This window comes from Penicillium riverlandense, assembly GCF_028828495.1.
Source record: "Penicillium riverlandense strain IBT 135883 chromosome Unknown utg000003l_segment0_segment0, whole genome shotgun sequence".
Classification (NCBI taxonomy): domain Eukaryota; kingdom Fungi; phylum Ascomycota; class Eurotiomycetes; order Eurotiales; family Aspergillaceae; genus Penicillium; species Penicillium riverlandense.
The window spans coordinates 5,491,975-5,519,658 of record NW_026643196.1 but is presented as its reverse complement, the minus strand read 5'-3'; the positions used below and the strand labels follow the sequence as shown (position 1 = coordinate 5,519,658).

The 27,684-nt window shown below is 54.1% G+C and overlaps 10 protein-coding genes across 10 annotated transcripts; 6 read left to right on the top strand and 4 right to left on the bottom strand.

Moving 5' to 3' along the window:
* Nucleotides 1–1,945: 1,945 nt before the first annotated feature.
* Nucleotides 1,946–2,947, top strand: N7474_005881 (uncharacterized protein; the record flags this gene model as incomplete). Its single annotated transcript, XM_057197296.1, has 1 exon — nt 1,946–2,947. One exon carries the CDS (start codon nt 1,946–1,948, stop codon nt 2,945–2,947), a length of 1,002 nt encoding a protein of 333 aa, XP_057054692.1.
* Nucleotides 2,948–10,288: 7,341 nt separating this feature from the next.
* N7474_005880 (plasma-membrane proton-efflux P-type ATPase) lies at nt 10,289–13,398 on the top strand (the record flags this gene model as incomplete). Its single annotated transcript, XM_057197295.1, has 3 exons — nt 10,289–10,691; nt 10,759–10,982; nt 11,041–13,398. 3 exons carry the CDS (start codon nt 10,289–10,291, stop codon nt 13,396–13,398), a joined length of 2,985 nt encoding a protein of 994 aa, XP_057054691.1.
* Nucleotides 13,399–14,158: 760 nt separating this feature from the next.
* N7474_005879 (putative pectin methylesterase) lies at nt 14,159–15,453 on the top strand (the record flags this gene model as incomplete). Its single annotated transcript, XM_057197294.1, has 2 exons — nt 14,159–14,803; nt 14,878–15,453. 2 exons carry the CDS (start codon nt 14,159–14,161, stop codon nt 15,451–15,453), a joined length of 1,221 nt encoding a protein of 406 aa, XP_057054690.1.
* Nucleotides 15,454–15,499: 46 nt separating this feature from the next.
* N7474_005878 (uncharacterized protein) lies at nt 15,500–16,162 on the bottom strand (the record flags this gene model as incomplete). The annotated part of the gene is made up of 1 exon (XM_057197293.1): nt 15,500–16,162. The coding sequence occupies one exon, from the start codon at nt 16,160–16,162 to the stop codon at nt 15,500–15,502; it is 663 nt and encodes a 220-aa protein (XP_057054689.1).
* A 322-nt stretch (nt 16,163–16,484) lies between these two features.
* On the bottom strand, nt 16,485–17,393 carry N7474_005877 (transcription elongation factor DST1; the record flags this gene model as incomplete). Its single annotated transcript, XM_057197292.1, has 1 exon — nt 16,485–17,393. The coding sequence occupies one exon, from the start codon at nt 17,391–17,393 to the stop codon at nt 16,485–16,487; it is 909 nt and encodes a 302-aa protein (XP_057054688.1).
* A 929-nt stretch (nt 17,394–18,322) lies between these two features.
* On the bottom strand, nt 18,323–19,591 carry N7474_005876 (GTPase-activating protein RNA1; the record flags this gene model as incomplete). The annotated part of the gene is made up of 1 exon (XM_057197291.1): nt 18,323–19,591. One exon carries the CDS (start codon nt 19,589–19,591, stop codon nt 18,323–18,325), a length of 1,269 nt encoding a protein of 422 aa, XP_057054687.1.
* A 357-nt stretch (nt 19,592–19,948) lies between these two features.
* Nucleotides 19,949–20,374, top strand: N7474_005875 (copper metallochaperone COX17; the record flags this gene model as incomplete). The annotated part of the gene is made up of 3 exons (XM_057197290.1): nt 19,949–19,979; nt 20,101–20,165; nt 20,234–20,374. The coding sequence occupies 3 exons, from the start codon at nt 19,949–19,951 to the stop codon at nt 20,372–20,374; spliced, it is 237 nt and encodes a 78-aa protein (XP_057054686.1).
* Nucleotides 20,375–20,632: 258 nt separating this feature from the next.
* Nucleotides 20,633–22,526, bottom strand: N7474_005874 (dolichyl-P-Glc:Man(9)GlcNAc(2)-PP-dolichol alpha-1,3-glucosyltransferase ALG6; the record flags this gene model as incomplete). The annotated part of the gene is made up of 3 exons (XM_057197289.1): nt 20,633–21,995; nt 22,046–22,208; nt 22,259–22,526. 3 exons carry the CDS (start codon nt 22,524–22,526, stop codon nt 20,633–20,635), a joined length of 1,794 nt encoding a protein of 597 aa, XP_057054685.1.
* A 736-nt stretch (nt 22,527–23,262) lies between these two features.
* N7474_005873 (putative nucleolin protein Nsr1) lies at nt 23,263–24,874 on the top strand (the record flags this gene model as incomplete). The annotated part of the gene is made up of 3 exons (XM_057197288.1): nt 23,263–23,826; nt 23,881–24,185; nt 24,241–24,874. 3 exons carry the CDS (start codon nt 23,263–23,265, stop codon nt 24,872–24,874), a joined length of 1,503 nt encoding a protein of 500 aa, XP_057054684.1.
* Nucleotides 24,875–25,648: 774 nt separating this feature from the next.
* On the top strand, nt 25,649–27,158 carry N7474_005872 (uncharacterized protein; the record flags this gene model as incomplete). The annotated part of the gene is made up of 2 exons (XM_057197287.1): nt 25,649–25,793; nt 25,912–27,158. The coding sequence occupies 2 exons, from the start codon at nt 25,649–25,651 to the stop codon at nt 27,156–27,158; spliced, it is 1,392 nt and encodes a 463-aa protein (XP_057054683.1).
* Between the last annotated feature and the right edge of the window lie 526 nt (nt 27,159–27,684).

Genomic DNA, 27,684 nt, shown 5'->3' with positions numbered 1-27,684 from the left:
CTATGATCGGATAGTATCCACGTGGGTATTGATTGCTGTTGAATCTCGATACAGCATTCCTTGGGTTGCTGTTGGCAACCCGGCCACCTCGTCAAGGGATACATGCCTCCATAATCGGATCTCTGCTTGCATTATTGCGGTGGGCTGTTTCACTATCTTGGTCATTTGATCCCCAAATCAGCTCCCTTGCTGCAGGCACATGAGTTTGGTGTCATTATTGTGGACTTGGCAAGTATTGAAGCGGGTCACTAGATTTTGCCTCTTAGGCCAATCCGGCATAGATGTAGAAAGCAGTGACTTGGAAATCGATATTACTGCACTCATTACAGAATTTCTGCCCTAGAATATTTCCAGGTGACTATTGTGACTGTGTTTTATCCTATCTAATTCCGCTTTGCCCTCCTCTTCTTCTCAGTTTCTGCGGCCAATTGCCTTGTAAAGCTACGACTATCGTAGACCACTCCGCTTCTACAAAGAAGGCGAAGGAGTAAGTGCCTAGCTCAGAGTATTATCGCCAGCGCCGTTTGCGATTAAGGAAAGGCATGGTCTGCTCAAACATTAGTCACTGCTGAGGAGATGAACCAGTGTGAAATGACTTGTTCCCGTGTATCATGCATGGTCTCAAGAGTTCGTGCTGGTTGGTCACTGCATTGGTCCGACGGGGCCTTCTATAATCAACTACAATAGGTAAAAGCTTGAATTAGTACCCTAGAAACAATGGTACCTCGTCGGCGTGTTTGGGATTCCAATCCTGCATCCTTTAGAGAAGGATGTAACCTGGTTGATTACAATAAATGCTTCTGGACCGCCCCACGACCCCTGTCCTCTCCTTCAACTTCTATGTCTTTGGTCAAATTGGGTCCAAGTCGGTGGATAGAGTGGAATTTCCTAGAACCTAAGTCAATATCTCCACAGCACTGCAAAACCTGGAGGTGAATGACCTCATTACTCTTGATGGCTCCCCCGTCTATTAGCTTGCAAGCCAGTGGAGAACAGATGAGAAGAAAATAGATATCTGAGAGAAGTTTTCTACTCGAGTCAGCGCTCTATTCTCGAACTGTTGTTCCTAACAGAAACCGTCTTGTTTTTATTTCAGTGTAGCCTGGTAGGGTCACTCTGGCGCCAACTCGAGTTGGGTGGCAACTAAGTAACTACTAGGACCACCATCCATAAGGGAAGTCCACCTACAACGAGAGTGGGTCTTAGCGTGTTCTGGTACCTTCGACTGATACCAGCCCCAATATTGATGGGGCGAAGATAACAAGGGCCAGGGGCCAGCGGTTTCAGTCTCTTCCTGTAGCAAACAGGATGCCCAGCATGACTACGTGTTGGTAATCAAGCTTTGATCACCTTGACGAACATCGCCTCTCTTCTAGGCTTATGGCAAAAGTCAGGCGCTCAAGCGACCAATTTCCGATCAGCTGGGGGCATACTTTCGTCGTGTCAATATCATGTACGACGTATACGCGGATTTCTATCCTGGTTCTGCCCTCTGTATCCTGTCCATTGTGCTCCCCTGAGATTTTCCTGAGAGAATTTCGTTTGAAGGATTATTGTGCTGACCCGATGTTCTACATTCAGGAACAGTTCAAACTATCTGGGTTAAGCGTCCGCCCCTTGGCGCAGATTGACGCTGATCTGGGGCCGAGTGTTTTCGAAGTCATACCCTCTACGGAGTACTCCGTAATAGTTTTCAAAATCCTTCACGGTTGGAAGGAGTCGAGGGATCTCGCAGCCACGTCTATAAATGTAAATACGCCCGCCCGCCTGCACGGGTTGGCCTGGGTTTCATCCAGCAATAATCCATTTTCTTCTTATGTGTCGTGTTCAATTTCCTCTGGTAGGCCTGAACACAGCAACACAGTATTTACACCAGTAAAAGTCTTGTACCTCGATTCTCCAAAAGCCTTTTTATCATTACTCATTCTTCCTTATCCTTCTCACAATGAGGTACGCCGGCATCGCTGCCGTCGGGATTTTGGGCTCTGCGATGGCCCTGCCCGCCCAACCAGGCACTGGTGATCGCACTGGCGATATCAGACCTGGCGGCCCTGAGGAGTCACCCGGCTTCATGAGAGGCCCGAACTGGGGCTCGCCACCACAACCCACCTCCGTTGGTATTCCGAATGCTGCTGCAGGTGCTGCTGCCAATAACGTTGCCGGTCATGCTGGTGCAACTCACGCTCCAGGTTGGTCTCCATCTCGCCCTGGAGACGCCATAGGCGTCGAAGCCAGCAGCTTTGTCGACCGAGTCGCTAGCAAGGTCGGCAGCTTCATCAACAAGCACTGGCCTAATCTGAAGGAGGAAGAATTGAAAAAGGTCGAAGCTGTCGTGCTCGAAAATTTCGCTCCTTCCTCCACCCGTCTGCCCTCATCGTGGGGTTCCAGTGGCCTCCCATCTACCCACCCCAGCACACCCACCGCAAGCCAGATTTGGATTGAGAAGAAACCGGGAGAGAAGGAAGGGGACGAAGAGAAAGGGCAAGTGGAACCACAGAGCCGGGGTAACACCCCGGCTACTATTAATGGCGTTACGGTTACGTTTACGGCTACGCCTTGGACCAAGCCTACTGAAACTTCTAATCAAGACCGCCCCGGTCGTCATGGTGGTTCCAGAGATGAGCAAGGTGATGTTTCTGATGATGGTCCTCATGGTGGCTCCCATGATGGTCACGGTGATGGCCCTGGTGATGGTCCTCATGGTGGCTCCCACGATGGTCACGGTGATGGCCCTGGTGATGGTCCTCATGGTGGCTCCCACGATGGTCACGGTGATGGCCCTGGTGGAGGTCCTCACGGTGGCTCCGGCCGCGGCCCTCATGGCGGTGGTGGAGACAAGCCGACATCGACACGCTCTACTGTCTCGCCGTCCTCTAGCTCCGTTCCGATGTTGAACCATGAGGCTCCTGCGTCCGGTGGTGAGAGACCTGACATTCCAACGCAGTAAAAGTACAACTCTACTCCTCCGAGTGTTTTGAACTCGCATAGCGTCGGCACACTGTTTCATAGCGTTGACCGTCTTGACCCTTCAGCGATAGCTCGATTTCAGAAATCGAGTTCGTTTTAAACGTCGATCAATGTTTGCCAGGCTGCTAGACTATTCAACGAAGTCTTCTAACGAATTTGGTGTATAACTTTCAATTATTTTTCTAGAATGTACCAATGAAACATTTTATTAACAACTTTTTTGAAGAGTCTAGTGTTCAGTATGCAGTTACTTAGATTCACGCTGTTTTTAAGTGGGAGGAATGCCAGCCAGAGTGCGGTCCCCGACTGGACCAACGGCGAAGTTCTCCAACTTCGTCATGTCTGGATCATTATATAGTAGTATCGCGCACTGCCAGGCCGCAGTTCTGACATTAAGCAACTTGATAAAATCCACCTCTCCTCATTTGGCAAGTACCTTGAAATTTAGTCTATCTTTCTCCAGCCACTCTCGTTCTTCCGCGACCTAAAGTTGAAAATATTTGTTAGGATCAGGTCTGAGAACTAAAAAAGCAGCATAGTAAAAGTCTTAATAAACGCTTTCCTCGTGCTTTTTCTCTGCTGTTCTTCGTAAGTATGGACGAGCAATGGGCGGATTGCAAATATATATCTAGTGTCCTCTCCCTGACACGTAAACCCGTCAACCATCCAGAGAAAACTACTGGCATTGTTCGATATATATATCCACCACTTACCAGGACTAAAGTCCGAATTCAATCCTTCACGCAGTATAGTTCGTGCTCTATATGCCACTGCCACTACTAATAAACCGGGCATACCCTTCCAGAAACATCGCTATGCCCACGTCCACCACCGTAACGAAGCACCGGCAAACATACCGTGTTACCAACCATTCCTTCCTACACCTGCAACATCACAGCCAAGACCCCTATCTCCCGTCCAGCTTCCGCCAAGAAGGAAAATCAAATAAACAAACACCCTTGCTCTCCACTCCTTTCCTCTCCGCCCGCCGCTGCTTTCACGACGATCACGATCGTCTGCCGCATACTTGCAGTGGCCCCCATGGTTGTCCGGTCCGACAAAAGGGGGCGCGCCTGACGTACACGACTTCTTGTACTTCCGCCAAGACGATAATGCGGGCGAGAGGGATGCATGGGGCATCTTGGCAGTTTAGAAGCAACGGCGGAAGTGAAGTGGACCATCTCAGATGATCAAGGGGTGTTTAGACTTTTGGTTTTGTTCTTGGTTTTGGGCTCTGGAGTCTAGCACAGCAACCTACAGTGCGTCTGCTGCGGTTTGCCCCAGAAACTATTGGATTTGCGCCAAGGACTCTCTGATTTGCCCGAAGGGATCCCCGGTAATGCTGGTTACGATCTTAGATATTGGTTCTGAGGTCTAGCTCCTCTGAAGGCATCAATTCCATAGCCCGTCTCCACTTCCAGTACTTGAAAGGATTTCTCCATATGGAGCAGTCTCCACTGGAGAAGGGCACTGCACCCAGGCGAACGGTTTTTGAACACATCATCCATACCGGGCAAGACGGGTGCATACTAAGTTAACGCCCGAAGCCCAGTGGGTCATTCCTCGGCTGTTCTAGAGGTCGATCATGCAGCGAGCTCTGAGTTCGCCACTATAGAGCTGGGCACTGGCAATAGTTAGCTAGCAGGTCGCATGGAGATCGTCAAAATTTCCATGAACTATAATTGCGTATCCCTGTTTAGCTTGGCAGATTTGATTCTGGAGAGACAGCCAAGGAAGATTGCATACGGTTCTGTACGGGGCGAAACCGAGAAGTCGGTGTTAGTCCGGGCATAGCTATGGGGTGTTTGTTTATATGGAGTCTCTGAGCGCAGGAACTGTCGGTGACAACTCCAACAATAGCAACAGCCGACATCAGGGATAATCTCCCGGAACACAAGAAATCAAGAAACGGACAACTGACATCTGACTCCAGCCCGAACTCAAATGACAAATTGTACAGATGTCATCGAACAAAGCCACCAACCAATAACCCCTACCCGTTTACAGACAGACGGACAAACAATAATCAGAAATATGCAAGGATCGGCACTGCCCAGGTGCAGCTATCGGTCTCGGCATACCTGCCTGCGGCAAATAGTCTAATATCCGCACCAGGCAATTCTCTACGTAGGGGTGGATGGACCCAAAAATAATCAGGCCCATGCACCCTGTCTCAGCTCGATCCTTACCCGTTGCGAGCACGGCGCGTGGGGAGGTGGGCAATTGGAGGATTTGGGATTGCAATTATTTGGGGGTCCGTTTTTCTTGCTTGTCTCCTGTCGATCGTTGCGGTTTTGTTTACCGTTCGCGAACGAGGCACGCGTCGGGGTTGATGGACGTGTCTGGCTCCAAACAGGGGGGCCTTGCACTATCATCCTTAGCGGTATACATCGCAGTACCTACTTGTAAGTAAGAACTATGTAAGACTATTCTTTCTTGAGATCTTGTATTTTATCTCGTGTCACTGTCCTTTCTTTCCTAACGGCCCGGGCCATGCCTGTGCGTTCACTAGACACGGTCCTACAGGACGGGGGTGGGCGATGCCAAGAAGTAGGCAAGGCCAATGTCTAAACAGTCATTGGTAGAAACTCGATCATGTTTATTGTGAGTATTGTAGATGCGTGTTCATAGGACCGACATCTGTGTACATCAGCCTGTGGCGAGATCGACACAGGGGTTCGATGCAGCCAAGAGAATGATGAACATATTATAGAGTCCATTGAGCCTCATGAAACTACACTCATCTACATTTCAGCTGTATACACAGTATTCTAGCGCTGCGGTGGTATAGAAACTAAGGCGAGTACTATGACGTCGGCAATCCTTGTCGCCTATAGGAAACGCACTATGATTTTTTTTTCCATTGAAGTCTGAGACCTGCGAGCACATACTGCACATAGAGTGTCCACACAAGAGAAACCATGGTTCCAAAACATGCCACGCGACTGAACCCTTCCACTCTGGCGCATGGTGCCGAACTTGCCGTACGTGTCGGAGATATCGCCGCGGTTTGTGCCCGGCCGACACCTTCCGCCCGAAAGAAGACCTTTTTTTTACGGGCACGCAAGAGATGTGTTCGTGCGCGGGGCGACAAGCCCGACAAGGCTTGCCGAATACATAGAATAGCTCTCGGCCGTGCCGGAGATGATCGTCTGTCGAATTGGGCGATGACGAGAAATGCGGTATTGACGCCCCATACTGCAACAGTCTGGATTCTAGGTTTTTGTGGGATGGCGATGACGACAATTTTTTTTTTTGTTTCTTACCGTTTCAAGGTTTAGGGTGCCGGGCACATAATTTTTTTTTACGATAGTTGTACACAAATAACCTTGAATAAGATTGGCTCGTTTGAAACCTTCTTCGGCTGGCGGCACTCACGGTTAAAGCGGGATGAGATAACTAACACGTAGTTCCTGAGGATAGGCGCACAACACTGCAAGCGTTATTTTTTTTGTGTCCATTGCTTACTTCCCTTGCAGGCGGGAAGTTCGGACAGCTCGGACACGGACGAATTTCTTGCGCGAGTGCGCAGCTAAACTTCCGTCGGACATGCGGTGAGCTTTTTTTTGGCCCGACTCTTTCCATTTTCTCCATGGGCAATTCTCCAGAGCATGTACGTAACTACAAATCCGATCCTGGGGAATGAGTTTTAAGAATAGAGCCGGGACTCCTTGGCGAACCGGGCGTTAGGGTTCGGGCGCCTGCATAGAATTATCCCATCCACCGTCCCTCGTGCACTATTTTTTTGGTAGCAAGTACGGCACGACTTTCTGTATCAGGCCCGCGGGGCAACGCGGGAGGAGATTGAGCTGAGCGGTGACCGTTTTTTGTTATTCAATCGATTGATTGATACGATGGCGTCTGCAAGGAAAAACCTAGGGGCAAAAAATGCCTCACGATCTACGCCCAAGCTCCGGGTAAAAAGGACGGCGCACGCCGGACATCGGGGCGGACAACCATCAAGCAGCGATTTGGCAGGCGGGCGATCGGCCCCCGGTGGAGACCGATGGTTTCTTCGTGCGGTCCACACCGGTGAGTGATTGATTCAGACGAGTGGTGGAATTAAATTGGGGTTTCCCCATCCCACAAACTACTGTAAGGCACACGGCGGCTCTGCCAAGTCGACCAACAATGCCAGCGGAGAGAATGGCCGTGGGATGCAGTGGATAATATTTCCTGGGCATGCATCATAACTATGCCGTGTATAAAAATGTGAGGTATGGATGGGAGGAATGCTGCTCCAGCGGTAAATTCTTCCTAAATTGCCCGCGTAGGGCGGCACACACACTCTGCCTTGAACCCAATTGATGGGGCATTATTGGTGGATGCCGTCCAGCCCTAACCGAAATGGGCAGTTCGGGCCTAGCTTTTCAAGTTTAGTCTCACCGCGCGCGAAACGAAAACGACACGATAAGAAAACGCCATGACGCGATAGTTTCACTCTTATCGGTTTTAGAAGTTATCAAGTGCCGATTTTCCGGGCGGTGGAAGGGCAGGACTCCCAAAGAATGAAAAGGCCGAGAGACCGACCGAGAGCCTACCGTACCGGGCGAGAAGATTTTTTTACCAATTAGGCGCGACACTTTCCATGGGTGTGGACGCGGAAGGGAAGGCTTCTAGAAGGCGTCGAGAACCACCCGGATTCGGGTTGGGGCGACGCACTCTGCGAGTTGGGCCCACCGCGGGAAAATTTCGATTTCCTGATTATTCCCGTGTCAGCGGCGGATCGGGTGCCGGTGAGTGCTGGTTATGTATGTAAATAACAACGACGATGTATTGGGGCACCCATCTTTTGGATTGTCTGTATTATTGTCGGCGCGCTCGGAGTTGTAGACAGACAAGATTTTTTCTTTCAGCACGACAGTGGCGTTGGATCTTCTTCTTCTGCTTCACCGCTGACGGGGTGGCACACCCTCGGAGCCAGCGACAGACAGCCCAGGGATCGTTGGTGCATCATGCAAGAAAAAAAAAAGTGACCCGTGCTTTGATCCCATTGTTTCCCCGGACACCTCCCCGGCCCATCGACATCAGCGGCGCTGGTGATCCACGTGAGCGTGCGACATTCTTGTCGTACTCGTCGTAGCTAGTAACTAGGACAGTGAGACGGGAAGCTCCGATCCAAGCGGTTAAAAGCTCGGTGCGACGTATTTTCTCGATTGTCCGTCTCCGCGGAGAGACAAGAAGGGCAGTTTCTTCCAGAACATCACCACAATCTACCTGAAGTTGTCTAATTACTGTTACATACATTTTCACTGGCAGTCCCACGGCTCGTCGCGTGGGGAGTGTGTCGCATTGGGTTTTGTCGCTGTTTCGTCTGTCCCTGCAACAGAGCTCTCCACTCGATCCCCTGTGGCCCCCTTTTTCATTTTTCATAGTTAGCGACGACGACGTTGCACATCGGATTTTATTTCCAGCCCCCAGCAACAAGAAAAGCAACCACCGCGATCCTGCGAGGTTATTACAATTCATAGTTTTGCCCGGATTCTTCCTACTACCCTGACACCCTGGGCAGCTTCAAACTGGGGCCTTGGCTGACGCGGGATCAAAACGGCGAGAATCCCCCGGAGCGCTAAAGTCAATTGCGACGCGCGCACGGGGATCGCAGGACGGGCAGGCCTCGCCCAGCGAGCAGTGTTGGGGGCCCCTCCTCTCTCGCAGGAAGCAGGGCCAGCCTTGTGCCAAACTGCTTCGGGAAACCGACTTAGTCGTGTAGTTCGCTCTAGCAAAATTCAGGGTGACGACGGGCGATGGGGCCATAACACCAATGACGACACGCGATAGCCTTTTCTGCGGTGATTGCGATCCTCGTGCCATTGGAGCAATCGCAATTCCAATTGCAAACGGCCTTGCAGCCGCGATGTGCGCCGGTCCAGCCTAGTTGGGTAGACCGAATGATCATGAAGTTATCATGTCGACGACAAAAACCTGGGGTTGCAATGGCAGTTGTCCCGATGCGGCAGGGAGCTGGATGGGATCTGGCGTCGTATAGGGACTACTACACTCGTAACTACGTCCGTCCCGGGACCGGGAAGCATCCCCGTAGAGCTCTTTCCCAGTGATCTGCCCTGCGTTCATGGCCCCCTCCCTCATTCTTATAGCTCAGCTTCCCGCGATACTCGTTCTGGCGTAGTGGTCTGCAGCTCTGTCCTGTTGGTGATGGCTATGCCTGCACGCGTGGGTGTCTGGGAGATCCGTGCATTTCGCACGATGGCGGTCCGATCGACAAGGCGATGAAATCATCAGGGGCGCGCCTACGCCTGGTGATTCGACCGACCTTCGCCCGGGCTCACAGTAGGCCGGCGCCCAGGGCCAGTGAGAGCGCCCGAAATTAAATGACGCTTTCTGCCCTTTTCCCCACGAGGGTAGGGCGATCTTGACCATGGTTGGCGAGAGTGCAGGAGGGTTTGGGTGCGTGGGCAGAGGCGACGAGCGTGGCGATTACGCCGAACCGCAAACAGTGCCCGTGGTGGCTGTTTCCGGTGCCCCTTGCGTAATGAGCGACCGTGAGGGTCAACTATGAAATTTGCTGGTTATCAATCGGAGTGATCGGGGAGTCGTGAAATCACTAAACGAGCGAAACGGTCCTTTCCCTCCGACGAATGTACCTGGTACGGCCAATACGGGGGGCATTGAAATCGGATACACGGTACGGGGCATTTGGCTGAATATAGCAACATTCTCCTGCACGAGCGATGTTGACTGGCCCGCGCACGTTGGCAAACATGGCAAGGGGGGTTTCTCGAGATCGTGAGCGTACGATCCAATGCGTCCTGGACGATGGCTGCGTCTCTCGTGAGCCTCTGCTCCTGCCACCCCGAGTCTCTAGGACTCCAATGATACCAAAAATCGCGCATAGTAGGCCGAGCGTGGAGGCGACCCTCGGCAGGTCAGTGCCGGTGTACGGGCATTACGTCGGGTTGGTTCGACGCCATGCCTGATTCGGGTGTTGTCTCCACTGAAAAATCCAAAGTGAAAAAAATAACAAAAAATGGGTCCAGGTACCTCGTCTTCCCTAGCAACCACCGCTAGAGTCCAGGTACCGCGTCCTGTCTGAAATACCTTTCTGTCCCAAATTTTTCCCTTTTTTTCCCTCACTGCTCACTTCGTTCCTTATCCACACACCCACCCGGTTCCCTCGCTTTCCCGTATTATAAAGTAGTCCTTCCCTCCCCCAAACCCATTTTTACTCTCTTTTTTCTCCTTTCCTTTTCCTTCCCATAGGACCATTCCGTCTCGTGCCATCCCTGCCATCCTGGTGTTGGCGTGCATCTGCTCATATCGTTGGGTTCCGAAGGCTTTGTGAGCCGAAGCAGCAGCAACAATGGCGGAGCGGAGGATCTCCTATGCTCCCGACGTCGAAAACGGCGACCGTCACCGCGAGGCCGGTGACATTAACGACGGCAACCTCGATGAGTACTCGGCTCTGAACCGCTACATCTCGACTGCCCGTGATGGCCGTCGCGGGTCCACCTCGAGCGCTGGTGCTCTGAGCGGTGCTGGGGGAGAGAAGCGCCCCTGGTACAAGTTCTGGGGCAAGAAGGGCGACGGTGTTGATGAGGGCTTTGTCTGCCCCGATGAGTGGCTCGAGACCCCGCTGAACCAGGGTCTGAGCAGCTCTGACATCGAGCCTCGCCGCAAGCGCACTGGCTGGAACGAGCTGGTGACGGAGAAGACCAACATCTTCATCCAGTTCATCGGTTACTTCCGAGGCCCCATTCTGTATGGTACGTGGTCAATTCCCGATTCGCCACCCTTTGACGCGTGATACTAACGCGTTTTGCTTGCCCACAGTCATGGAACTCGCTGTTCTACTCGCTGCTGGTCTGCGTGACTGGATTGATTTGGGTGTTATTTGCGGTATCTTGTTGCTGAACGCCCTGGTCGGTTGGTACCAGGAGAAGCAGGCTGCCGACGTGGTGGCTTCGCTCAAGGGTGACATCGCCATGCGCGCTGTCGTTGTCCGTAACGGTCAGGAGGAGGAAATCCTGGCCCGTGAACTCGTTCCTGGTGACATTGTATGTTTTTTGCCCCTTCACTCTCTGCCATTGAGGCGCCTGCTGACAGCCCATATAGGTCATTCTTGAGGAAGGCCAGGTTGTCCCCGCTGATGTCCGTCTGATCTGTGACTACTCCAAGCCCGAGAACTACGAGACCTACAAGGAGTACCTTGCCAACGCCAACGACGACACCCTCAAGGAGAAGGCCGAGGATGACGACGAGGATGCCCGCGAGGTCCACCAGGGTGTCTCTCTCGTTGCTGCTGACCAGTCTGCCATCACCGGTGAATCGCTCGCTGTCGACAAGTACATGGCTGATACCTGCTACTACACCACTGGTTGCAAGCGTGGCAAGGCCTACGGTATTGTCACTGCCACTGCCCGCCACTCGTTCGTCGGTAAGACCGCCGCTCTGGTCCAGGGCGCCAAGGACCAGGGTCACTTCAAGGCTGTCATGGACAACATCGGTACCTCGCTCCTCGTTCTGGTCATGTTCTGGATTCTCGCCGCCTGGATTGGTGGTTTCTTCCGTCACCTGAAGATCGCCACCCCTGAGGACAGCGACAACAACTTGCTCCACTACACTCTGATTCTCCTGATCATCGGTGTCCCCGTCGGTCTGCCTGTCGTCACCACCACCACCCTGGCTGTCGGTGCCGCCTACCTGGCTGAGCAGAAGGCTATTGTCCAGAAGCTCACCGCCATCGAGTCCCTCGCTGGTGTCGACATTCTGTGCTCCGACAAGACCGGTACCCTGACTGCCAACCAGCTGTCCATCCGTGAGCCTTACTGCGCCGAGGGTGTTGATGTCAACTGGATGATGGCCGTCGCCGCCATTGCCTCGTCCCACAACGTCAAGAACCTGGACCCCATTGACAAGGTCACCGTCCTGACTCTCCGCCGCTACCCCAAGGCCCGTGAAATTCTCTCGCGTAACTGGATTACCGAGAAGTACACTCCTTTCGACCCCGTCTCCAAGCGTATCACCACTGTCTGCACCTGCGACGGTGTCCGCTACACTTGCGCCAAGGGTGCCCCCAAGGCGATCCTGAACCTGTCTGAATGCACCGAGGAGGAGGCCAAGCACTACCGTGACAAGGCCACCGAGTTCGCTCGCCGTGGTTTCCGTTCGCTCGGTGTTGCCGTCCAGAAGGAGGGTGAGCCGTGGCAGCTGCTGGGCATGTACCCCATGTTCGACCCCCCTCGTGAGGATACCGCCCACACCATCGCTGAGGCCCAGCACCTGGGTCTGTCCGTCAAGATGTTGACTGGTGACGCCATCGCTATCGCCAAGGAGACGTGCAAGATGCTTGCCCTCGGTACCAAGGTCTACAACTCTGAGCGCCTCATCCACGGTGGTCTGGCTGGCTCCGCCCAGCACGACCTGGTCGAGAAGGCCGATGGTTTCGCCGAGGTCTTCCCCGAGCACAAGTACCAGGTCGTGGAGATGCTCCAGCAGCGTGGCCACTTGACTGCCATGACTGGTGACGGTGTCAACGACGCTCCCTCCCTGAAGAAGGCCGACTGCGGTATTGCCGTCGAGGGCTCCACCGAGGCCGCTCAGGCCGCTGCCGATATTGTCTTCCTGGCCCCCGGTCTGTCTACCATCGTCGATGCCATCAAGCTGGCCCGTCAGATCTTCCAGCGCATGAAGGCTTACATCCAGTACCGTATCGCCCTGTGCCTGCACCTCGAGATCTACCTGGTCACCTCGATGATCATCATCGACGAGACCGTCCGCTCCGAGCTGATTGTCTTCATTGCCCTCTTCGCTGATCTTGCCACCATCGCCGTCGCCTACGACAACGCTCACTTCGAAGCCCGCCCCGTCGAGTGGCAGCTGCCCAAGATCTGGGTCATCTCCATTGTCCTGGGTATCCTGCTCGCCGCCGCCACCTGGATCATCCGCGCCTCGCTCTTCCTGGAGAACGGTGGTATCATCCAGAACTACGGTTCCCCCCAGGCCATCCTGTTCCTCGAGATTGCCCTGACTGAGAACTGGCTCATCTTCGTTACCCGTGGCGGCAAGACCTGGCCCTCGTGGCAGCTGGTTGGTGCCATCTTCGTTGTCGATGTCCTGGCCACCCTCTTCTGTGTCTTCGGCTGGCTCGCCGGCGACTGGCACCAGACCCACCCCAAGGACCCTGCTGGCCCGAACTTCTCGGTCAACAACGATGTCGACATTGTCACTGTCGTTGTCATCTGGGGCTACTCCATTGGTGTGACCATCATCATCGCTGTGGTGTACTACCTCCTGACCATCGTCCCCGCTCTGGACAACCTTGGCCGCAAGACCCGCTCCAAGGCCGACACCCAGATCGAGAACATGATCGCCCACCTGTCCAAGCTGGCCATCGAGCACGAGGTGCTGGATGATGGCAAGTCCCACTACACCCTCGGCGCTCGCGCTGTGGATGTTGAGGACGACGAGTAGATTATTACTCGTGCCCCATCTTGCCACGCTTTTCCGGGCTCGATACTGAACCGAGGCCCCTCTCTTTTATTTTTTTCCTTTTTTCTCTCTCTCGTGACCCCTTTGCGATAATACCACACACAAATCGCCTATGCTGCCATCTATCTGGAGACATGCATGCCCGTGGGAGAGCTGAAAAAAAGGGGACGGTCCCGTCTTTTCTTTTTCTCTCTTCCTTTCTTCCGTATCATAGACTTTGTGTTTCATTTACCCCTTGATCTCCATTTGCTCCCGGGTTGATAAGAGTCAAGTTTTCTTTCTCTACGTGTATGTATGTCATTAATAGTGGTACTTAGTCAATCAACAAGGGATTCTAATGATTTTGTTCACAATAATTTCTCACTAAATCTAATTTTTGACTGCGAGTGTAGCTCTCGAGCTCTCTCTTCCTACAGGCGGAAGTCATTTCTCCGTCGCATTTCCGTCCCCCGTACCCCGGCGGTTCTCCACGCGGGGGATACAGTCCCTGTCTTCAACCGGTCAATGTGTGGAGAAGATGATGGACCATGCAACTTGACTTCTCGACTTCTCGCTGGTGGAGCTCTCGCCCTGGCGATTTGGCCTACCCAAGTAGCGCCAACTTAGATGAGACGAGAAGATTTTCCGTCCGTTCCTGCACCGCAATGACTTCCGGTCTATGTACTCGCGTCCAGTGGTGTATATAAGAACGGACTCTTCCATCGAGCTTTGCATTGCACCGAAAAATCCCATGGCTGCCAACATGGCCCGTCTACACCTCCTGTCTCTTCTCATTCTAGCCATCCACACCATCTGGGCACACTCCGCCGCCATCCAGCAGCAGCACCAGAAGCAGCACAGCAGCACATCCCGCCAACAATGCCAGGCCTCTAGCACCCACTGCCCGGACGGGACAATCGTCGTCTCAGCATCAGACAAACAGGCCGACTTCACAACCATCCAAGCAGCAATTAACTCCCTCCCCAACGACGCATCCACCCAAACAATCCTCATCCTCGCCGGCTCCTACAAGGAACAACTCAACATCACCCGCTCCGGCCCAATCACCCTCCTCGGCGAGACCACTTCCCCATCCGACGCAGCGGCCAACCTCGTCACCATCACCTGGGACGCAGCGAACAAGGACAGCACGGGCCAGAGCGTCGACAATGTCTACTCGAGCGTGATGATCGTTTCGCCAACCCTGGATGCGAGTCTTACGGGCTCCGGCACCACGGGTTACCCCGTGCCGGACGACACGCCGTTTGGGAATCGTGATTTCCGCGCTTATAATATCGACTTCACGAATACGTATGCCGAGTATTCAGCTGGGCCGGCGCATGCGCTGAGCTTTAGTCGTGCTAATGGCGGGTTCTATTATTGCGGGTTCTACTCGTATCAGGATACTGTCAGTCTATCCCTTTCAAAGTGTTCTTTACTTGATCCGCAATAAGCAATTCCAAAACTAACCGTCATAACTAGATCTACGTGGGCAAACTGGGAAATGCATACTTCTACAAGAGCATTCTGGCCGGCCAAACGGACTTCTTATACGGCTTCGGCACAGCCTGGATCCAATCTTCCGAAGTCCTCCTGCGCGGATGCGGCGGCGGAATCACAGCGTGGAAAGGCACCAACACAACCTTTGAAAACAAGTACGGGGTTTACATCGTCGACTCGAATGTGCATGCGGCAAACGCCTCCGTCGCCGCGGAGGTCAAGGGTACCTGCGCGCTCGGCCGGCCGTGGAACAGCCAGCAGCGGTCCATCTTTGCGCGTACCTACGAAGATGCTAGTATTGAGCCGAGCGGGTATATTGATTGGATTGTTGATGGCGTCGGTCGCTATGAGCCCGGGATTACTTTCATGGCGGAGTATGATGTCTTCGGGCCTGGTTTTAATAGGACCGGTCGTGTTGATGGTGGTGTTGATACCCTGCTCGATACTCGGGGTTATGAGCCGTATAGCACGCCGGCAGCGGTGTTCCAGGATCAGGAGGGCCGGTTTGGGGATGTGCAGTGGATTGATTGGGAGACTGTACAGCGAGGAGGACATTGATGATGTAGAAGGTACAAGCTTTGATTTTGAAAAAAGAATCTGTTCGTCATCCACAAGATCCATACACATTTAGTCCTTCACCGAGCACATCCTGACACCCGCTCCTCTTCCGGTCCCGACTGCTCCTCGTCTCCGTCTCACCCATCACATCTTTCTGCACATCATCGCCTAGTCCGGGAACATGAATCCCCTCCACAACACCCTTCCCCTTCCCTACCTCTCCAGTGACCAGCTCGCCCAACCTCCCCATTCGGGCCAGATACGCGGCACCCGTATCAGCCCAAACCCTATACTCCCAAACAAGCAACCTTCCCTTCTTCCCGGGGTCACTGCTCACATCGGTCGCCAACGCAAGGCGGTACATGAAAGTCTCATCCCATGCCTGGCCGGTGGCCTTCCATTTAAAAGTTGCAGACCCGCGCAGCGAGACGCACATGCATGCGTCATCGACGAGCCAGTTGTCGTCTGGTTCAAAGGTCACGGCTGTGATCTCTAGTAGGTCCGCGAGGAGCTCGAAGTACCGCGCTACTCCGTCTGTGCCGCTGAAGGAGTGACCGAGGAAGGGGGCTAACTGGGGGAGGCCGTGTTCGTGGACTAGCGGTGTTGGTTGTGTGGTGAAGGTTGAGAGGAGGGTTGAGACCGGTGCGTGCGTGGTGAAGGCGTTGCAGAGGGAGAGGACGGGTTCGAGGAGTGTGATTCTTGATGTCATCTTTTTGGTTTGTTTCTGGTTGTAGATAGGGTTGAGGTTGAAACAGAGTTGGTATATAGTTGCAGCACAGCAAAGCCCTTACATAACCATGACGTTGATCAAATGGGTTCGATTCTAGGTATTCCATGAAGGTGGTAGAAAATCGATCATCGCCTAGATTCAAAATGTGTTTTCAACTCCAGAACCACCGCCAGAGCCCAGATCGCAAAAAACGCAGTCGGAAATGAGCAAAACGCAAGGCAAAAACACCGAGTCCACTCCCCGAAAACGACAGGAAAAAAGAAAGATAATACACTTCTGTCTCTACCCAGTTGTCAAAGATTCACTGCCGCCACGACTTGCCGCAGTTCAGGCATGTACAGAATAGCGTCATCGGCTCGTCGGCGCTGCGCGTCTGGGCCTCGGTGTAGGTCACCTTGCGCTGGCCGCACTTGCCGCACTGCAAGCTGGTACTGATGCTGCGCTCGGCCTGCGCAACCATGGCCTTGTCCATGTTCTCCTTCTTGATCTTTTCGTCGGCGTCGCGCTGCTCCGCAGAGCGCAGCTCGTCGTGTGTCATGCGGATAAAATGGTCCGGGGTGATCTCGCCGCTCATCACGCGCACGCGCAGCATCGGGTTTGACTTGTTCTTCAGGTTCTGGAAGAGACTGCGGATCTTCGTGCGGTACTGCTCCTTCGTCTCGGGGCCCAGAGAGTCGTATGCCGCCGCCTCGACAGCCGACGCTTTGGCGAGAATCGCCTTCGGTGACTCTGTCGATCCCACACACAGCCCGTCGTACATCAGCCCCAAACAACTGTCGCGCACCTTGTTGCCCGTCTGGCTGGTGTCCACTCCGTCCGCTTTCCATGTGCGCTTGTCCGGCGGCACAGACAGCTTCGACGCCTTATCCGACATCGAGGTCGACGAGGGCGTGGCCGCCCCGTTCTGTGCTGGCCGCGGCGATCCGCTGGACCCTCGGTTCGCGGCCGATGCGCCGCCCGTCTTCTGCTTGTTCACCTCGTTCCGCCACTTGGACACGATCTCGCCCGACAGCCGCGCCACCTCGGGGGACTTGTGTTGTTTGAATTTGTTGACAATGATGCCGATGCGTGTCTGTCGAAGCAGGTCTTCTGTTGCCCGCACCCCCTTTTGTAAATCTTTGAGCATGTTGAGGATCACCGATGCTGGCTCATTCTGCGTCGCAGCTTTGGTCAAGGACTTCGCCTTGGCGTCGATCTCTTTGGATTCCATGGCCACGGGTAGGTAGGATGTGATGTGCGACTCGGGTGGTATAATAATAAGGAGCGTATGCGTAGATAGGAGAGCTGGTCACAAACTGCGCAACGGTTCTGTTAGTCAAATGTTCAATCAGACTTTTGGATCCAGAGAGCGCATGGCAGAATCTCGCCCGCCGTACACGCATGATAATCCCAGCAGCGCAAATATCTCTTCCCCAGATAATCCGGCCCGGTTAGACGTCTCTGGTCGAGTGTGCTCCCCCTCGTCAACCGCACGTGTCATGTTCGCTTTCCATCCAGAGGGTTCTTATTGCCGAACAGACCAGAGGCAAAAGCAAAGAAACAATGCGCATCCAACTCTGCACCTTGCAACCGCCGTTATGCAAGATGGAGGGACTGGAGGGTGAGGGGGGAATGGGGGTGGCCACTCACTCCAGGTGAATCCTGCGGTCGCAGCGACAGGACGGAAAAGGTATATGGCAGAGGAAAGAGAGAGAGAGAGAAAAAGAGAGAGCCGTGTCAAAAAGGGTGAAAGAGAGGAGGGAAAGGAGAGAGATGGTTGATGGGCGGGCGATGGAGAAGCAAAGTTCTTTTTTCTCTCTCTTCGGGTTTGGGAGGTTTGATGCCAAGCCTATTCGGCAGCGGATCCCGCATTCCCACTATACTTCAATAATACAATGATAATAGTTCACAATAGAGATTGTTCTGATAAATAATCCAAAGTGTATTCACATCTATGGGAAAGAGCTGTATCCTCCAAGCAAGACACGGGGAAATGGCTATGCATGATTTTGGGGGATGAGATTATGTGCAGTCGTGGCAGACGGGGGGTATATGGGAGGGCGGTTTTGGGGCGTAAGAGTCGTCGCTCAAAACTCAGGCTTGGAGACGCAGATGGGCGGTAATCCGTGAATGGGATGGCAGCAAAAGAGACAGCCTGGCTTACACCCCAGTCTTGCCCAGGGCCTCGGCCAGCGCGTCGACGTCCTTGTCCTGCTTCTGCGCAACCTTCTCCTCCTCGGCGCGCTCGGCGTCCTTCAGATCCTTCTCGGCCTTGCGCTCTGCTTCTTCCTCGTCCTCTGCCTCCTCCTCTTCCTCCTCCTCTTCTTCTTCGCTACCCTCCTCCTCGAGCTCGTCCAGCTCGTCAAGACCCCAGCTATCCTCAGGGTCATCATCAGTGCCGTGCTTCTCCTGGCGACTCTCCAACAGCTCACGCAGATCCGTAATGTGAGGGTCCTCATCCGAGAAGATGTTTCCATTGAGCTCCACGCGGCGCAGACCAGGCAGCGCTGTCTTGGCCGCAAAGGCAAATTGCTTCACACTATCTGCCTTCATCTCGTTGTACTGCAGACGCAGAGTCTGGAGCTTCTGGTTCTGGTTCTTCCCCAGAGCCTGAGCGACCTTGACACCACCACGGGCAGACAGCAGGCAATCACCAACGCCCAGTTCGCGCAGTTCGGGCCAGCCGGGCAGAACCATTGCCAAAGCCGTAGATCCCATAACGGTAAAGGTGTTGTCCTGCAAGTCCAAGACTTCGAGGGCGCTCGCGTGACGAAGGCCGTTCTTCAACAGATGCGAAATACCCTCCTGCCGAATACCGTTCTGGGTCATCTTCACAGATTTGATACCCGCCGCGTGTTTCTCATAGGCACGCGCCCATGCTTCCATACTGCCATTCTCCAAGCGATTTCGTCCACAGACAATGCTCTCCAGCAGCGCAACTTCCTTGCCAGCCTTACGGGCCTCCTCTTTGCGCTCCGCCAGTTTGCTCAGGGCATCGGCCACCAGTGTACCCGCATGGGGACCCAGTCCGTTGTTGTTCAGGATCAGATGGCGGAGTGGGGTGTGGCGCGAAAGGAAGTCAACGAGGGGCGCCTGTGTGTTGAGACCGAAAGCATTGTCGGATAGGTTGACGGTGTGGACGGCCGGGATCTCGAGAATTGCATTCAGGAGGGAGTTCAGGGCGGGAGGGATCTCCGACAGCAGACGAGAGGTAAAAATGTCGGCGAAATCGGCAACTTCGAGGTTCTTTTGGGTCGCGAGGACAGCGCCGAGTCGCTCCGAGGCACCCACACCCAGGGTGTTACCGCCGAAGTGGATCTCCGTGTAGTCAGTGCTCTCGACGAGGGGCTTGATGTGGGCGTCGATATCCTCCGCGGTGTCGAGTTTGAGGCCTTTGCCTTCGAGGGAGAAAACCTTTGGAGGGGCCATGGCGGGGGTAGTGGCGCTGGGGATTGAAAGATTTTGGTGTGGGGATGAAAGAAACAAATAAGAGAAAAACCAAGTATTGGGATAGGAGGAAAGATCCCACAGAGTCAAAAACCAAAATCCAAGACAAAGAGGGCAGGGCAGAAAGGAGGCAAGAACGGACTGTTTGGGCCGGCGATAACGAAAAAAGATCTACGGCGGACAACAGGGACTGATTGTGCAGTTCTGCCATTACTAATTCATCCAGTCTCTCTCTCTCTCTCTCTCTCTCTCTCTCGTTTTCTCTCGTCTCGACTACTGCAATTCACTTACTTGCTCACCCTCGTTCTTGCCTGCTTGTCTCCAGTTCAATTACCAGCCATGTCGCTCTTCGGGTTCTTCGGTTCAGGTGGTAAGTCCATTCAATGCTTCATTGCAAACGCAGCCATTTATCGCCAGCCCATACTCGCGCAAGAAGACTCAGAATTGTACTTTTGATGGCGAACTCACTAACCCATTCATTTTCTATCAAGACAAAACCTCCGCCGCCTCTCAAGCCCAGGCACCAGCTCAACCCGCCCAATCCGAGAAGCCCAAGGTATGTTCCGAGACTAGCAAACCAACCCCAACGACACATACCAGGCGCAAAACTAACAGACAAACCAGCCCTGTTGCGTGTGCAAAACCGAAAAGACCGCCCGCGACGACTGCATGCTCTTTTCCAAGACCGACGACCCCACCCAGGAATGCAAGCCGATGATCGAGCAGTACAAGACCTGCATGGCTGGGTTTGGATTTAAGGTCTGATCCCAGGATTGTGAGCGTGGAGTGTATTATACTGCATTTTTGTACCATAGCATTTACGGGCTGGAGTTTCACTGGTTTCTGTGGATAAGATCTATAATTAGGCGCAGGATTTACGAATACAACTATCCCAGCTCTTTCAGGATAAAGACTCAAATTTTGGAATGTGCTAGCACAGAGTGCTTTGTGGTCCTCCTCTAAATGGGGTATCAAATTCAACATACACGGTGGCCACCCTTGGCAAAAATCAAATCACGCGCCTCATAGCTTCTTCTTTGGACCAATCTCCTTGGCCGGCGTGCGGCTGTTGGGCCAGCTTTGGCAGATCAACTTCCACAGACACCATAGGTAGGCGATTCCGAAGCCAGCAGCGCCGATGAGGGCGTTTAAGACGACCCACAGATCCGGCTTGCCCGCTGGCGGAGGTACCCACGCTTCAAGGACATGCCAGGCAATCATGGCAAGGAAAAAGCTAGAATGCACGAGTTTGGTGAGCGTCCAGAGTTCTGGTGTGCCTCGATTGCGGTACGTCTCCCAGGAGAATACAGGAAGACCGATGAGATAGGCCCACAGAAGAGTCATAACGATGTACGGCACGCGGAGGTCCTCGCGCTTCAGCAGCGGATACATGGTCCATGAGCCCAGGACATTGGCCCAACCCACCCATGCGCGGATCTCCTTACTCAGACCACCATCCCCGGCCAGAAGAAGCGTCATGGGAAGGAGGGGTAGCAAGATACTCTTCTCGTGAACCTGGAAGGAAAACAGAAAGAATCCCCAAGAGACGCAGGCCAGAGCGGGGAGGAGCAGGGACGCACGCGGGTGCCGGAATATGATGACACAGGGGAGAATAATCGAAGCCACTGTAGCTCCCAGCGAGGCTTTCTGAAGCAACCCGGTATCGAAGCGGTTCAGCTTGTAGAACGTATGGATGGCGCACCACGCGTTGGCGACTTTGTCCTCGAACAAGCCCCGGGCGAAGGGAAACACTCGGTGGATGGTTTGTGTCAGCTGAAAGAGAACCGCGTATACCACGGAGTTCTTGTCCACCACAATGGGCAGTGACTGAAGCAAGGGCGGGGGCTGAGCCACAGAAAACGCCTTCCGAGCCTCAGCACTCGTTGCCCCGACCAGGAGAGGGGCAAAAAGGAGGGTAAAAGCGGCGATCGTGATAAGAGCGATACCAACGAGCCGGAGCACCCGAATCCGGGGGAACAAGCAGACGCCCAGCAGATAGGCGAACATGACCGGAGCATAGTAGAGTGCCATCTGCTTGAACCCCAATGCACCCACGAAAAAGATGCAGGCCCAGAGCATACGACCGGCCAGAATAGCATCCAAGCTGGCAACCACCAGGCCCAGCATAACTGTATTGTACTGGAAATGACCATGGTCTACGAGGATAGTCGCAGGCTGGAGGAGAATGGCAACCAGTGCAATCGATGCAGACCATGCATGGACACCCTGCATCCGAGTGTACCGGCGCAGAAAATTGACGACAGCGGGGATGTAGACCAGGTACTCGGAGATCACGACGGTAGCACGCATGAAGATTTTCAGGTTAGGGTGTTCAAAGCCACGGGAAGCGTCCAGGGCAAACCAGGTGGGATCGACGACAGAGCCACTATGCCGGTCAGCCATAATCGTCCACCGAATGAGCGCCGAGAAACTTACATCTTGCCCACTAACCAGCTGTGATATGCAGTCAAGGGAGGGTAGTCGAGTCCCCAGTACTGCAAGTCGTAGAGATACCACTTGAAGGTGGGCAGGTGGATGGTGAGCTCCATCCAGTGTCGCTGTGCCTCAAAGTCTCCATGCATCGGTGGAACCTGGAAGCCTAGAAGGTGTCAGACCTCGAAATAAGCCAAGTGATATGACCACACCTACCCGAGTAGCCCCAGAGCCCAACCGCCCACCGGAACAGACCGACGGCCATGAGCGTGAGAGGTAGGATCAGCCATTGCGAAACACCCGCTCGGGCCGCCCAGAGGAACGAGACCAGTGGGAAGGCAGGCACCTGTTTTCCCACTCCAACATGCAGAATGAGGTTGTTGTTCAAGCGAGGCGCGGTAGTGGTCGCGGCGGTGGTGGAAGTGGTTGTGTGGAGCTTTCTCTTGCGACGCGGCCGATGCGACGATGGGGTTGAAGGGGCCATTGTGGGCGAGGAGAGGGCAGGCCAGTTGACAGCTGAGCCCCGTCACATCAGTGGTAGAGAAAGCGGTTATGGAAGGGAGAAAGTGGGTGAGTTGGAGTGAAGGAGCGTGAGTAGTGAAGGTGCAGGAGACGCGGTGTCCGGAGCAAGACCGGCAGTTATCCACTTCTGATTCTGCTGGGTCTGTTCCTTCCCCTAGCCCCGACTAAGAAGGCGGTCAGACCAGCAGCCTCTGACTTTTTTTTTTTTTTCCTTCCCGTTGTCCTGCCTCCCAGATTTTTTCTTCTCTTCCTTCTCACTCTCATCCTTACACTTTTTCTCTCTTTCCCCTTTCCCGTCTCCTTCCCCTATCATTCCGTTGGTTCTCTCTTTGAGGTGACCATCCCCTGCAAAACCTTCTCCTCACTAACTGAGTAGCGTGGGCTGTACTTTCCAAGTACTTCAACAGACATCTCTGTGGGCTGATCACATCGTGGGCTTGAAATACTGCAAATCTATTCTTTGGGCTCTTTTCGTGGGTTTCATACTATAGACAGTTGTGTATCTCCTGTCGGTCTCTGTGGGCTTGAACACTGTCGGTTGCGGGTTACTGAGGGTTACTATCACACACATCCAAATCGGGTGCTCTGAGGGTTGAAGGCTTTGCCGCACATTCCAAAACACATATTATCTGTATCTACTACAGTATGTCCTGTCCTCCCCTGATCTGGATCCTCACCACTAACACTCTCTGGCCCAGATGTCGAAGACCAAGGTTTCCACCAAGGCTGAGAAGCCCAACAAGACCTTGAGCAAGGTCAAGGACGCTGGTGTCGCTAAGGCGTCCAAGTCCTCGTCGGCCAAGAGTAAGGCTGTTGCTAGCAAGGTTGCTGCCAAGGACGAGAAGAAGAACAAGAAGAAGAAGGAGCCTACTCCTAGCAGCTCCGAGTCCGAGTCCGACAGCGATGAGGACATGAAGGATGCCTCCAGCAGCAGCGAGAGTGAGAGCGAGGATGAGAAGCCGGCCAAGAAGGAGGTGAAGAAGCCTGCTGCTAAGGCTGCTGAGTCTTCCTCTGAATCCGAGTCGGAGTCTTCGGAGTCCGAGTCGGAGGACGAGAAGCCTGCTCCCAAGGAGAAGAAGGCCGCTGCCAAGGCCGCTGAGTCTTCCTCCGAGTCGGAGTCTGAGGAGGAGTCTGAGGAGGAAGCTCCCAAGAAGGCCGCTGCCAAGGCCGACTCCAGCGACAGCTCTGAGTCTGAGTCTGAGTCCGAGTCCGAGGATGAGAAGCCGGCCAAGAAGGACGCTAAGAAGGAGGAGGCCAAGGAGGTAAGTTACTGATCTTTCCCCGTCTATCACGCATCACTAATTTGAATTTGACAGGATTCTTCCGACGAGTCTGAGTCTGAGTCTGAGTCTGACTCTGATGACTCTGACAGCTCTGCGTCTGAGTCGGACAGCGAGGATACTGCCAAGGCCTCCAAGAAGCGCAAGGCCGATGATGAGCCTGAAGTGACTGCGAAGAAGACCAAGACTGCTCCCGCTCCTGAGGGCGCCTCGCCCAATCTGTTCGTTGGCAACCTGTCGTGGAATGTCGACGAGGAGTGGCTTCAGCGCGAGTTCGCCGAGTTCGGCGAGCTGTCTGGCGTTCGCATCGTCACTGACCGTGACAGCGGCCGCTCTCGCGGGTAAGCTGGCTTTACTACGATTGTTTCTAGATTGATCGCTGACCATGTTTCCCAGATTCGGTTACGTCGAGTTCACTGACGCTGCCGATGCTGCCAAGGCCATGGAGGCCAAGAAGGGCACCGATCTTGATGGCCGTACCATCAACCTCGACTACGCCACTGGCCGCCAGAACAACGCTCAGCAGGGCGGTGACCGCGCCCAGGCTCGTGCCCGCTCCTACGGCGACCAGACCAGCCCCGCCAGCGACACTCTGTTCGTGGGCAACCTGCCGTTCAGCGCTTCCGAGGACGCTCTCCGCGACGTGTTCGGCGAGCAGGGCAGCATCCTAGGCATCCGCCTGCCTACTGACCAGGAGACCGGCCGCCCCAAGGGCTTCGGCTACGTCCAGTTCTCGTCCGTCGAGGAGGCTCAGGCCGCTCACTCGGCTCTGGCTGGCCAGGAGCTCGAGGGCCGTGCTATGCGCCTGGACTTCAGCACTCCCCGTCCCAGCAACGGTGGCGACCGCGGTGGTCGTGGTGGCTTCGGCGGCCGTGGCGGTGGCCGCGGAGGCCGTGGAGGCTTCGGTGATCGTGGTGGCCGTGGCGGTCGTGGAGGCCGTGGTGGCTTCGGCGACCGTGGTGGCCGTGGCGGCTTCAACAAGGGCAAGGGCAGCATCCCTGAGTACAAGGGCACCAAGGTTACTTTCTAAGCATTAACTGTTTTGTGTTCTGGTCTTTCTACTAACCCGGCGTGACTATGACTCGATTTATTGATTTGTGTGACGATCTCAAAAGTTGTGTATTATTCGCTATTATTATTCTCTTCTGAATTGCATCCATCTACTTCATCATCTACTTCACTAATTCTCGACGTCATCTATACTTTCCGTATACTGCCCTCCCCTTCCGCCTGCCCCATTCACACGGGCTTCCCCGCAGCCTGGGCCTTTCTGTTGAGTTGTCTTGTCAGGTCAGGTCTGGTTTCTCTTTCTTCTTCTTATAATCTATTCCTCTCTTCCTTGCTACTATCCTCTCTTTTTGTTATATCTTCTCCTTTCTTGCCTGCCCCTCTGCAGATCACGGGTTCTCCTCTGCACATCACCTGTTCCGTCTGCTGATCTCACCTCATCATCCCCTTCTGCCTCTCTCTCTTTCCCTTTCCTTCCTCTCTTCTTCCCTCTCCCTCCCTCCCTCCCATCCATCTATCCTCAGAGTCAGTTGCCACATCTTTTTGGTGAACCTCTGCTTTTCAGAGGCCAACTGAAATCCGGCCCTGGCAACACCCTGACTGACCAGGTTGGGCACCACAGGGATGGAGTGGATCCTGATCTCCAGCCCGATAAGATAAACCGTCTCCACGTTCTTGACCGCTCAGTCTTCATCAGCCCACCCCGGCTCTCTTCAACACTCTATCCCTGTTTTTATCATCCTTGCCTCTTCATCTCTTCTCTTTCTTTCTCTCCCTCCTCCATCTTTAACTGGCCATGCAACCAAATCACTACGACCTCCTAGGTCAGGTGCATGAGCCCAGAGCCGCAAGTCGGATGACGCGCGATGGCCATCAGCCGCCTCGCGAGAACGCTGGTCAGCCACGGTCAGTGTCTGGTGCTGCACCCATGAGATCAGAGGGTATGTTGTTCCTTTTATACCGTTCGACCTTCATGCGCTTCTTCTCTCCCCTGTCGATCGAGTTCACCATGCAAATAACCTTACCACAACACAATGTACTCACTTCGCTATTATATAGACTCCTGGATCGAGGTATCGTCGCAACCATCATCTTCGTCTCTATCATCCGCTGCCACGAACGATGATATCATTACCACTGGCCTTCGGGTCGAGCATCGCGAAGCGGGCGCATACCATCATCGCAGTCGACGACGCCGTCTGCAACGCCTGGCAGCCGTCACGACGGCTCAGGTAGACTACTCCTCGCGTGAAGCCAGCCTCGCAAGCAGCAGCCAGGAGGAATACGAAGAGAGTGAGAGCGAGTCAGACCGGGTTCTCAGCAGTTCCAACGAAGAGATCGGCCGCCCCTGTCTCCGCGCACCTCTCCCCACTCAACCACCCTCATCCCAATTTGACGCAGCGTCATCCAGCGATGAAGATGACGCCTCCACCGCACTAGGAATTCGCATCAGCGAGTCTCCATTCGTGCCTCAGCCGAATGTCTTCACGCACCCGCCAGTCACGCAGCATCCCTCGTGGACTCGGCCGACCGATTCTCGCCGGTCTCAACCGAGTGTCTTGTCGAACTCCAGTCGTCGTACCGCAATTCGAAGAGACTCTTATCCCAGTATGGGTCCTTCGCGCAGACATCCACCTCAACACAGCCCTTATAACATGATATCACCTTCCCACCATGCCGACCACGACGCAGCCCTTCGTGCGAGCTTGTCCACCTTGCTTTCGTGCGCCGCAGCCGCACGAGGACTACCCAAGCCCGACCCTCAACCTTCGACTTCTGGCCCTTCGGGCGCACAGCCATCAACATTCCGCCTTGTAGGCGAATCGGTCGCCATGGGAGAGGAAAGTGGCGGCGAAGAGCCACCATCGTCGACTCCATACACGGAAACCAGCCCATCCATCGGACCACCCCTACCACGAAGACACCCACGCGGCCCCGTGGTTTCCGCCGGTCCTGCCGTCTCCAAAGCTAAACGTCGGTCCACCTCTCCTAAAGAGCGCGGCGCGGCTTCAAAAAAGAGCCGCCGTGCCAGCATAACAGACTCAACCACCGCAGTCAGTCCCACGATCATGACGTGGGTCATCAGCGCAGGCGTCGTTGTTCTGTTTTCCGCCATCAGCTTCTCGGCAGGCTACATGCTCGGCCGGGAGGTAGGACGAGCCGAAGTAGGAATGATGGGCGATGGAGGCGTTCCTGGCGCTCGGTCATCATCGGCTGCGTGCGGCCAGGAAGCCGTCCGCGGAGGACTGAAGCGACTTCGCTGGGGCACCGCTGCGGCTGGCTCGGCCAGCATGATGCAGTCATGAATATGATCAAGACGAGACGAAATGACCATGATACGCCGTTTACAGCGCACTTTTTGCTTCCTCTTCTTTTTCTCCTTTGTTTCTTTCCCGTTTGACAAGTCTGGAACTGAGTCAGTCTCGATGCATAAGGACGAGATCTCAGCAAAATCGGCGTTTCTTCTTTCTGTTTCTTCCTTGCTGGAGCACATGGGGCTGTGAGATGAGAGCCTTGTTTTGTGTTCGCTTGGGAGACTCTCGGTGGTGGTGTTGCGATGTTCATGTTTCCCATCTATACCCACTCTCTTTTTGGGGATTAGCTCATTTGTTTGTATTTCCCCTGATAGTTAATAATTACTTGAAGTTGAGCCGTTGTACACAGTAGCTGGGTTAGCCTATTGAGCTCCGCCTGTAGAGAATCTCTATGTCATCTTGAGGGCTGGTCGATGGTCGATTAAGGCGGCGGCATCGATGAACACAGCTCGGGATGAGAACCTTCTCCCAATCTAAACAATCAGTTCCACAACAATCGACTAAAGAAAGGAAAATT